The sequence below is a fragment of the Chironomus tepperi genome, unplaced genomic scaffold (assembly GCF_022539635.2).
Source record: "Chironomus tepperi strain 1889 unplaced genomic scaffold, CSIRO-AGI_Ctep_v1 contig_67, whole genome shotgun sequence".
Taxonomy (NCBI): Eukaryota; Metazoa; Arthropoda; class Insecta; order Diptera; family Chironomidae; genus Chironomus; species Chironomus tepperi.
The window spans coordinates 1-11,504 of NW_027226189.1; the positions used below are offsets into that span (position 1 = coordinate 1).

The 11,504-nt window shown below is 33.7% G+C and overlaps 2 protein-coding genes and 1 long non-coding RNA gene across 3 annotated transcripts; all 3 read left to right on the plus strand.

The window, feature by feature from the left end:
• Positions 1–641: 641 nt before the first annotated feature.
• On the plus strand, positions 642–3,438 carry LOC139100587 (uncharacterized). The gene is made up of 3 exons (XM_070653240.1): positions 642–823; positions 888–1,988; positions 2,046–3,438. The coding sequence occupies exons 1-3, from the start codon at positions 739–741 to the stop codon at positions 3,002–3,004; spliced, it is 2,145 nt and encodes a 714-aa protein (XP_070509341.1). The 5' UTR covers positions 642–738; the 3' UTR covers positions 3,005–3,438.
• A 1,887-nt stretch (positions 3,439–5,325) lies between these two features.
• LOC139100616 (uncharacterized) lies at positions 5,326–5,853 on the plus strand. Its single transcript, XR_011545458.1, has 3 exons — positions 5,326–5,440; positions 5,533–5,550; positions 5,607–5,853. It is a non-coding gene; the product is annotated as an uncharacterized lncRNA (long non-coding RNA).
• Positions 5,854–6,122: 269 nt separating this feature from the next.
• Positions 6,123–8,435, plus strand: LOC139100453 (protein FAM161A-like). Its single transcript, XM_070653044.1, has 6 exons — positions 6,123–6,240; positions 6,313–6,952; positions 7,013–7,276; positions 7,401–7,701; positions 7,754–7,998; positions 8,055–8,435. Exons 1-6 carry the CDS (start codon positions 6,123–6,125, stop codon positions 8,389–8,391), a joined length of 1,905 nt encoding a protein of 634 aa, XP_070509145.1. The 3' UTR covers positions 8,392–8,435.
• The last annotated feature ends 3,069 nt before the right edge of the window (positions 8,436–11,504 follow it).

The following is an 11,504-nucleotide window of genomic DNA, read 5'->3' on the forward strand; positions in this document are numbered from 1 at the left end:
CCTTCCATTGAGTTGGTACAAAATTTACACAACCGAGATGGTCACTGAATCTACTACAGAAATGCCGACAACCACAACCACAACTAAAAAGCCACATACATGGATGAGAGAATCATTTGCAAATGAAAATAATGGAAAATTGGAACCTGTTCCAAAAGATATGGTTGCGGTAGCTGAGCAAGTTAGTCACTACTTCCCTTCGAATTGGATTAAAGTTTTCAAACTAGACTAGATAATAACTAGACTTACGGTCGACTAATGACATGTTCACTGGAAATGATGTCAAATTGTCCACTCGAGTTGGCAGTACATTAATATTCCCTTGTGATTATTTTGATTACGCAGACTTTAAGTACGCAATAAGCCATGTTTGTTATTTAAGAAAATAAAATAAATGACACAATATTACTCATCAGTCTTTATCATGTTAATAACGTCATATTTAGCGTCAGCAAATATATTCCAATTTTCAGACTCTGTTTACACTTTCTTCATTAAGAATCTATCCTCAAACCGATTGAATTGCTCATAAATGTGTGAGCGAAGATTAAGACTGAGCATCAAATACTCATATTTCAAAGAGCACAACTAGAATTAATATAAATTACAGAGCAATTATATACTCAGTCATTAACAAGTGTCCATCAAGTAAAGATTCAAAATAAAAATTTGCGTAGTTATCAACTTAAAAGTAAAGCAACAAGTTTACGGTTCAATTGACAAAATTATCATTGAATCATGAAAATAAAATATAAAGGACTTTACATCGCAATAATTGTGTTACTGACATTAAGTAATACAGATGCCAAGGGTGGAAGAGGAAGTAATACATTTTAACTGTATGTCAAACTTTACGAAATTGGTAAAATTATAATGAAACATTTCAGGCTCTGGACGTGGATCATCATCATCATCATCACGAAGTAGTAGCTCAAAAAGCAGCAGTGGTGGATCGAGTTGGTTTGGAGGTTCAAGATCATCTCCTTCATATTCGAGACCTTCACCTTCATACTCATATTCTCGACCATCACCTTCACCTTCATATACATACAGTGCACCTTCACCTTCATACACATATTCTCGACCATCACCCTCGCCATCTTATGGATGGAATACTGGTGGAAGTAGCTCAAATACGGGATCTAAGCCAAGTACAAGCTATGGATGGAATGTAGGAAGTAATACAGGAAGTTCAAGCACTGGATCTAAACCATCAAGCACAAACTACGGATGGAATGTAGGAAGTAATACAGGAAGTTCAAGCACTGGATCTAAACCAGCAAGTACAAATTACGGATGGAATACAGGTAATACAGGAAGTACAAATACTGGATCAAAACCTGTTCCATCAGCACCAGTTGGACCTCCACCATCATATCCAGGCATGCAAAATCGTCCAGTTCCAAGCCATAATTCTCCTCCTGCTTATTCGCCAAGCTATAATAATCCTCCAGCTTATAGCCCTTCTCACTTTAATTCTCCATCTTATAACTCGCCAAGCTATAGACCTTCGAACAGTCCATCATACAGCCCATCCTATAGCCCATCCTATAATTCACCAAGCTATGGAAGTAACATTCCTCGACAAAATGTTTATGGAACTTATGGATCAAATCCTGGATATACAAACAGCCATCAAACTTATTATGGAAATACTTTCGGAAGTCATGGAGTTCCAGGCAATACTTATATTTCAAATAATTATTATGGAAGTCAACGATCAGGTTCAGGTTCAGGCTTTTTAACAAATGCTATGTTCTATGGTGCTGGTATGCATAGTGGATATGGATGGGGACGTTCTAGTGGATACCATCATTATGGACATCATCATCATTACGGTCACTCTGGATATGGTGATAGCTATGGATACAGTCGAAGACAATGGGATGAAGATGATGATCGTAGATGGCGACAAACTACTAAAAAGCCATACTTTGAAAACAAAGTACCTGGAGAAGATAAGATTCTTCCTGCTAGTGCTGTCATTGGTGAGTTTTGGCAAGTTTTTCTGGAATATATCTAAACCTATTTTGCTTCTTTTTTAGGTGCCGCAACTGCTTTTGGATTAGCTTCACTTCTTCCACTTAATGTCCCATCCAATAAGCCTCTTATGTACTGTAATAGTACCGACCTAATGCAATCGCAAATCCAAATCAATAATGAATACGTTTATCAATGTATTAATGGTTCCATTGTGATTTCGTGCTTTGAAAATAGCAATGACAACATAACCAAATTAGATTCTAAAGTCCAAGTGGAGGCTCCAGTTAATCAGAGCTCACCAAGTCAAATTCAAGCAGATCCATTAGGAAATCAAACAGAAGTACTTGTGAATCAAACAATAGCTAATGATAATACAACCGAAAGTCCAGCCAATCAAACCGAATCTCTAGAAAAAGCAACAGAACTTCCAGTAAATCAAACAGAAGTACTGAAAAACCAAACCAACTCTAAATGTGCAAACAGGATCATGGAGTGTGACTTATCAGACAGAGAAAGATATGGAAATATCTATTGTAAGAAAGATACTCTAATGAGCAGGAATTCGATCTTCTGTAACTCAACAACTCTCTTGAATGGTACAATGATAATCAATGGAACTACCATAGACACAACATATACAATTCTCAACTGCTATGATGGTCAAGTGCCAGAAAAACAAGCATCATTTATACCAACTACAACAACGACTCAAGCTCCAACTACAACGACCGAAAAATCATTATCGTATGGAGCAAGAGCTCATCTGTTCTTCCTTAGAATCATTGGAAAAGATGACCTTGCTGAACCAAACCCCAAACTTACAACAATTGTAGAAGATATTCCACAATTATCAGATAATGAGACTTGGATACCAGAGGCTTTAACGATTCCACCTGAAACCACCACAACTACTACAACTACTACGGAAGCACCGTACCAATGGATGTTGCCACTACCTGTGACATATGAAAACGGAACTGCTGGAACAACTTTAAGACCTGTTCCAAAGGAAACGACTTGAACTTCACGAAAGAATAGCCAAAATGTTTGGAGTAAATGAAACGACAACGAAGAATCCACTTTGGATCAAAGTCTATATAACAACAACAGAATCATCAAACATGACAACAACTGAATCATCAAATGTCACAACAACAAAATCTATAAGCACAACAACTGTATATGAATGGATGCGACCAAAATTCACAGATGGTGCAGATGGATCAGAAATGGAACCAGTTCCTAAAGATTTAGTAGAAATAACTGAGAGTTTTAATTACACCATTCCATCTGAGTGGGTTAAAGTTTGGAAGAACAAAACTTTGGAAGCAACAACAACAACTTTGAGTCCATAAATATTGGAAAGAAGGAAGATTGTAGCATATGATATGTAATCAGAATTTAATTTTCTTATGTTAGAGACTTTAAATGAGGAATAAAAAATATTTAATCAAATTTGATAAGTGTTTAGCTTTTAGTGTTGTTCATCATGTCCTGTTCAAGAAGTGATCTAACTCTATAGAGCTCTAACCCGTCAAAGTATAGCATCCGACTCCTCTAACTATCCAAACAAATACAACTAGCTAGTCTAGTAGTGTTGTCCCTAGTTTTTGCCACGGTACACACTTTGGATATTGCTCTACAGCACATTATTGTACCAAAGTACATAATCTAGACAACACAGTTGATCAAAAGTTGATCGTCTTAAAGTCTTCTTTGAGAATTTCGCTGGAAATGACCCAAAGGTTATCAAAAAAGTAATTTAAATCACATGCAGTCCTTTCGATGTATCACATTTTAATGATTATTACTATATTAAGCATATGAGCAGACATGATTACGTTGTACTTCTTAGAATGAATCCTATGTATCATGGGAGTTTTAGAAATCTATCCAGTTAGGATGAAACTGAAGTAAATTCAAAAACTGCAAAAACCTGACCAAATGACTTTAACTCATATCACTTATTTATATTTATATCTTACTTACCATGCGTATGATAACAACATCTTTGCGATAACGAATTCTAATAATAATCGAAACCTTGGCCGATAAGTAAAATCAAAATAATCACAATCACACTACGGGAATCTCAATGATTATATTTTTGTTTATATTCGTCCAAGGGGTGAGAGCTCTACTCTACTCATTGCAATTTATTGCACTTGACCGTGATTTCACTGCACTTTATTGCAAATTCAGCACTTTTCTCTACTTTAGCGAAATTTATTGCACTTTGTTGCACTTTATTGCACTTTGTTGCACTTTATTGCACTTTATTGCACTTTGTTGCACTTTATTGCACTTTGTTGCACTTCATTGCACTTTGTTGCACTTCATTGCACTTTGTTGCACTTTGCTGCACTTTATTGCACTTTTCTCTACTTTGTTGCACTTTATTGCACTTTGTTGCACTTTATTGCACTTTGTTGCACTTTTCTCTACTTTGTTGCACTTTATTGCACATTTCTCTACTTTTCTCTACTTTGTTGCACTTTTCTCAATTTTGTTGTACTTTGCTTTACTTTGTTGCACTTTATTCTACTTTGTTGCATTTTATTGCACTTCGTCCCTGGCAGAGAAACCAAGCGGTATAGGCGGTATTTGGCGGTATTGTATTTTCTAAGATTTTTCAATTTTTCTAATATTGGGAAACCAAGGTGGGAAATAGCGTTTTCCGGTAGTTTTTCTTTCTGGAGAACGGAAAGCTATACGAAAATAGTCATTTCCGAGGTTCTCACCCCATTATAGAAAAATTGAGGCATAATTTGACTTTTCCAAATGTTTGTCACCCTAATATAGAAAAATTGAGACGGAATTAGAAATTTCTTAAGTTTTTCACCATAACATAGGAAAATAATGGCGAAATTTGGCATTTTTCGAGGATTTTTCAACATGATATAGGAGAAATTTGGTTTTTTTAAAGGTTTTTTACTCTAATATTGCAAAATTTAGGCCAAATACAGGTTTTCTGAAATTTTTTTACCAAAAATAAGAAATATGAGGAAAAATTTTGCTTTTGGATGGGTTATTCAAATATAAAGCATGTACAGTGCAGTAAATTATCGTAAAGTGTAGTAAAATACAACAAAATGCAGTTAAATGCAGTAAAGTAAAGTAAAGTGCAGTGAAGTGCAAAAAGTACAGCAAAGTGCAGTAAATCCAATAAAGTGCAGTAAGTGCAACAAAGTTTAAGTGAGTTCAAATACCTAGATAGTGGTCAGTAAAGTGCAAAGAAACAGTTCGTCTAAATCCACCAGTTCCGATTATAGTGCAAGTAAGAGTGCATGTAGAAGATGCAATAAAGTGCAGACAAAGTACCAGTAAAGTGCGAATTACAAGTATTGCAAAGTTTGCTCTTTTAAAAGATTCGACCATTTTTGAGAAGCCTGATGAATTCATTCCTGAACGATTTATGGGAAATATTTCGCCGTTTGGATTCATTCCATTTAGTGCTGTAAGTATGAAACATTCTATAAACTGCTCTAAGCTACATTGTCCTTGCATTGATTTCATTTGAATTAATTATCTCTTGCTATAACTTTCTAGGGTCAACGAAATTGCATAGTAAGTACATCCATCAACTATATATAATTAAAATCAATTAAAAACATTATTTGCAGGGCCAAAAATTTGCAATGATCAATATCAAAACAACAATCATCAACATCCTTAAAAATTTTGAAATAATTCCAGGCTTTATTGAGCCTAAAATAGAATTCCACATCACACTCAAATCGAACGGTTCATTCATAGCTTTACAAAAGAAAATTAAATAAAAGCTCCGCACTTAAAAGCTCAGCCAAGACACAAACCATTTATTTTCATATTCACAGCATTTTCTATAACTTGTTTGATCAATCGAATCATCGCATGACATTTCGCGCGCAATTATGCTTAACAATAAAAACAATGCACTGTATGTGCTGTAGTTTTTGGGTCATATGGAATTTTCTTTCTTACTCCTTGCCGTATACGCAAACGTACACAAAGCACCACACCGTGTTACTATGGGCAACAAAAAATATACAAGTAAACAAAACTCAAAAAAAAATTGTTCTTTAAAGGAATTGGAGTATATTTTTTGAATTAAAAAAGTGTCATAAACTTTTTAAAATTATTTAAATCCATAAATTGAAATGTTGAAGCTTAGCAGTCGTAGTCGTATGAATAGTGTTAAAAAGAAAGCATTAGAGAAGTCTGTTTTGCAAGATATGAACTTTTTATCACTCAAAGAATTTTACAATAGCATTCCAGGTGTGTTTAAGGAATATTCTTATGCAATAGACAATTTTTGGTGTAAATTAAATTTTTTTAATTCCTTTGCAGATTATAGCGACATGAATCATCTTACAGAACGTGAATTTTATCGTGAATTAGATATATTGAAAAAGAAGCAGCAATTATTAACAGAAACAAAGGAACCGAGTAAGAAGAAAAAATCAAAATCTAAATCTGACAAGTGTAGTTCCAGAACATCCTCCCATCATTTTGATTTCTTTAATTGTCCTAATGACTATGAGACCAAAAGGAATATTACAGAAAGAATCAGCTTTGCTGATGATGGAAACTCAATTTGTTCATGGCAATTAGATTTCGATGGATCGATTACATGCAAAAAACGAGATAATATATCTCGTCTATCATCAGCAACATCTCGCCCACGAACAAGTCGTGCTGAGTCGCGATGTCGGAAGCAAACATCTCGATTATCAAATATCCAGGACGACTATGAGATGTTGAACTCACTTAAAAATTATCGTAGTAAATCAATCAGTCCAACACGTAGTCAATTAAATGATACAAAATATCAAAAGGAACTGGAAGGTGACACGAAATTTTATAGTGACTTGACACACGATAAGTTAAAAGCTGTTGATCATACAGTCAAACGGGATCCAATTAAGGATATTCCAATAACATCACGTATACCACTGTTTAAAAAAGTCATGGAAGACAAAGAGCACAAGTAAGTGGAACTAATGAGGATGGCCTTAAGTTAAATTTTAAATAAAATTTTCATTTACAGAAGCCAATTGGCTAGACTAAATTCAGCAATTAAACTTCAATCTCAAATGAAGCCATTTCACTTCTATGAGACACGTAACAATGCTCGTAGTAGTTCCAGACGATGTCTAAGTCGTAGTCTTTCCACACCACAATTAGGAAATTGCGACTTTTCCGATAATGAGGATGTTGATTCAACGTCATGTCCATTTAAGGCAAAGCCATTTCCTAAAAATCTTTTTTGCAATTATTTCCATTATAAAATGTGGGAGGATAATTATTTTAGGTAAATAAAAAAGTATATAGACATACGGATGTGAATCTTTTATAGTTTTGACTGTTAGCCTAAATATAGACAAGAACATAAAAAAATATTTATTGATTTTCTTCGTCTCATTTCGCGAAATTAGGGCTTTAAACAAGAAATTGAGGGCAGAAGAGCTTTTAAAAATATCTAAATTACCGCCATCGATGGCAAAGCGCGAGGAAGAGAAGAAGAAAAATGAAGCTATAGATGATATGGAACTCGCGCAAGCAATAACACCAAGCATATTGAAGCAGAGTGTCGATTTCTCACCAATTCTCTCAAAGAAAAAGAAATTGCGTAAAAAGTTAAGGAAGACTAAAAGTGCAATCGCATCGTCGCGCACTCAATTCGCAAAATCTTACATTTTTGATACCAAACGTGATCGTGACAAAGGAAGCGTTAAAGTAATGTGACAAAATTTCCAACAGTGTAATTTAAATAAAATTTTTATTTTAGTCGGATACAACAGCAACAACGATGAATACCCTTAAGCAGCATCGAGAGACACCGAGTGACAAAATTACACCAGAACCAATTTATCCCGTAAATCGTCCTAATTTAGCAGCAACATTGCGTTATGAATGGAGTCGAGAGAAAATTAAGCATTATAAGGAAACAAAAGAGATGCTGATGCGTGACAAATTTCGAAGGCCTTCATGGGGTGTGAAGAATACCCACGCATTCCAACAATTAGCTCATGAGTAAGTCATTTACTGACCGTTTCCTGATGGAATTTAATGTTTCATTAATTTTTAAGGGCATCGAACGATGAAGAAATTGCGATACGACTGGCAACAAGAAAAGCAGAACAGAAACTTCGGCAGGAGGAACACGAGTTGAACATGGAAATGATGAAACAAAGAGTCAAAACAGCACCATTGTTACTCGAAGGGCCATCACAATTGGCACCACGACTTGGTCACATTTATCATCATTGCGACATTGCAGACGATAAGAAAAAGCTTGATGGATTGATACAGCAAAATAATCTACTTAAGCCAGGCATGCATCATAAATCAAATCGACCTGGATCAACAATTTCAAGTACGGAGAGTAAACGATCGGAAAGTACTTATAATACAAAAACCACATAAGATGTATTCTTATTTATTTGTAGTGTAATGTTGATTGAGGATAATGTGGCAGGATTATTTGAACAGGAATTGAAAACAATTCTGCAATTTGAATTTCGAAAGTGAACGTTTTAATTTCGAAAATTAAATTTAGAGTTCGAAAGTGAAATTTCAATTTCGAAGATCCGCAATAAAATTTCGAGTTCGAAAGTGAACCATTTTTTTCAAGTTTCAAAATTTTCTATAACAATTGATCAAGTTCGAAAGTGAACGCATTTTAATTTCGAAAGTGAAATGTTAATTTCTTAAAGTCGAAAATTTTGAGTTCGAAAGTGAAATTTAGTTTTTCGAAAATTGAAATTTTCCCTAATAAATCCTGCCTTCATGTCCTCAATATAAATTAATTATCAATTAACGAATTTATCTGTATTATTATGTACAAATATTATATAAATCTAGCCTAATATGAATTCTATAATTTTTGGCTTCACAAAACTGCCTTAAAAAAGTAGCAATAATTCTGTACAGTGCCGCTAAAACATTCTTGCTATTTACATAAAATTTGAATTATCAATATGAGAAATAAATATGAAAAACATATACCGCATATTTAAAACAAATAGAAAATTATTGATTTTACAGTCTCAATTTACAGCTTTGTTTATTATTTGGAACTCAAAGCCACAATTTATTCTTTTTTTCAGCAGAACCAATTAGCAAAATAAGATACAATATCTGAAAAAACATTGTATTTAATTTCAAATTAATTTTAATTTGGATACTTCCTTTGGCAATATTCGTCATCATATCGTATTGATGACATCACAACCTGACCTAGCCTAACTAGCATGCTTATCTTCAAGATCTTATATCAAAAAGAACAATAACATTTATATTCATCCAACGCACATACCGTATCAATTTCCTATAAATCAATTCTTGGTTAAACGAAACTTTGTTTTTGTGTAAATGACATTTTCGTGATGAAAGGCACACATTAAAAGTTTGATGTAATTTATACAATATTGAGCAATGCAGTAATATTTTATTGAAGATGTTCTAGAACAATTGTAAATATTAACTTAAGCTTTCGTGTTACTAAAGCCCCCAAATGCTCATAGAAAATGAAATATCATGAGACGTTTCATCATCAACGTCCTAAATAATTAACTTTTTCATGATGAAAAAAACGTTTTGTTGTGTAATGGATTGTGTGAAAATGCTCTTGCCTTCAGTCTGTTTACATGTTTTTTTCATTTTTCCGTTTAATGTCAATTCCAAGAAAGATTTTGTATCGAATTTAATTTTGAAATGAATTGTTTATGCAATGGGCTGTTGACAGTTGATAGCTTTCAAATTTAAATAATAGAATAGGCCAGTTTTGTCCAAACTTTTTTGTGTCACGGCACTTGGTGATAAGTTAAGAGAGAAACCGCACACAATATGGGGTTCCTGCTATTTCCAAAAAATTTCAACGACACCCTAATGTGCCACGGAACACAGTTTGTACAGCACTGGAAACGCCTTTCAATAATTGAATAGGATAATGAGAAATTTCCATATTGTTGTCAGGATCTCGGGAATCGATAAAATTAAAACACTTAAATGTTTAATAATAATCAATAAACTGACGGTCAAGACTATCATGTTGACAATAGCAATTTGTACGGATGGACTTCTATTTATAGATGCTATCTGAATTGTTGCTAATTGCTCTTGTCTTAATGGTTTATTTTGATTGCAATTTGTTGACTGCACGACACTAGAGGAGCAGAAATGACTTGAGGGTCGTTTACTTAACACGGAATTTGAAGAATAGACTTTTTGAGCCGCTGCCACTAATAAATGGCTTAATAGTTCGGTATCTAAATAATTCGATAGCTACAATGCAATCATAAGCTCAAGATTACGTCACAAAGTTCATTTGAATGCTGCATTTTTGTACTGGAAGTGAAACTTTTAGGCTACAGAGATTAATGTTGTAAAACGTGTACTTTTGAAGTTCATAAGAACTGAAATTTTCCAACGACCAGAAGAAACCTTTTAGACGTAATTTGCAAAAAGAAAGTGAAGTTAAAGCATGCAGAATGTTTTCAATAATTAAATAACCGAATGTTTGTTGCGATTAAGTTTAGCATGTCACAATCATTTTAGATACACCTAATCATGTAATCTGAATTTTCACTATAAAAATAAATTTAACTAAGAATCAGAGCTTGAGGTCGACTATGATTTTGTATCGAGGAGTCGACTTGACACTAAATGAAACTCAAACGAACTTCCATTTCTGCTAAGAATATGTCAAAGTATGTAGGCATCACACCCACTCAAAACTAACATGAAAGACATTTCATACTTTTATCATTAACATGCCACACTATCTCAATTGATAACCTTTTAAGCTACAATTCCAAATAATACCACAACGTGTCTTCCTCCGCAAGACAAATTTTTATCAAAAAACGATGTTCTTGCTTTCATGACTTGTTAAAATTTTCTATTTGTTCTTTATCATTCTTTATATTTATAAAGTTCTATATTTAATATCTAATCGGATGTCCTTTAGAAGAAGAAATTAATAAGTACATTTATAAATAGGATGTAAAGAACATGCTCAATTATTTTTTTTTGATGCAAAGTTTCAGATTTCGGTGCTACGTGACGTTCCATTAATTTATTATTCATTCGATAAATACAAACAATTTTTTTAAAAAAAGACTTAACAATACTTACTGAGATTATATTCACGCTGTATGATACATTTCATCATCTCGTTACATTCCCTTCCATTTGCATTGTACTTAAAAAAGCCCACTTTTGATTTCAAGAGGAGTAAGATTTATTTCCGTACCTTACACATGTCAGTTCTCATTAGAAATTTAAATGAATCTCATGACAAACTTTTTTGACACAAAGTCGAGTGTGTCTGTAACATTTCATCAGCACTACCCTAAAACAAAAGCTTTAGAATCAAATAAACAGTGAGAAAATGTATAACGAAACAGTACGAACGCCACTGCCATAAAGCGTCGTTGTGAAACATTCGTAAAACATTGAAATTTCTTTCCCTCCATTGAGCTTGTTATTAAGCGATTGAAATGTTCAATTGTCATTAGTCTGATATATACCTCCAC

Coding starts and splice junctions, on each gene's coding strand:
- LOC139100587 (XM_070653240.1), top strand. CDS start 739: ATGAAAATAAAATATAAAGGACTTTACATCGCAATAATTGTGTTACTG. Junction 824..887: donor TGCCAAGGGTGGAAGAGGAA/GTAATACATTTT, acceptor GAAACATTTCAG/GCTCTGGACGTGGATCATCA. Junction 1,989..2,045: donor TCCTGCTAGTGCTGTCATTG/GTGAGTTTTGGC, acceptor CTTCTTTTTTAG/GTGCCGCAACTGCTTTTGGA.
- LOC139100453 (XM_070653044.1), top strand. CDS start 6,123: ATGTTGAAGCTTAGCAGTCGTAGTCGTATGAATAGTGTTAAAAAGAAA. Junction 6,241..6,312: donor ATTTTACAATAGCATTCCAG/GTGTGTTTAAGG, acceptor ATTCCTTTGCAG/ATTATAGCGACATGAATCAT. Junction 7,999..8,054: donor TTCCAACAATTAGCTCATGA/GTAAGTCATTTA, acceptor TTAATTTTTAAG/GGCATCGAACGATGAAGAAA.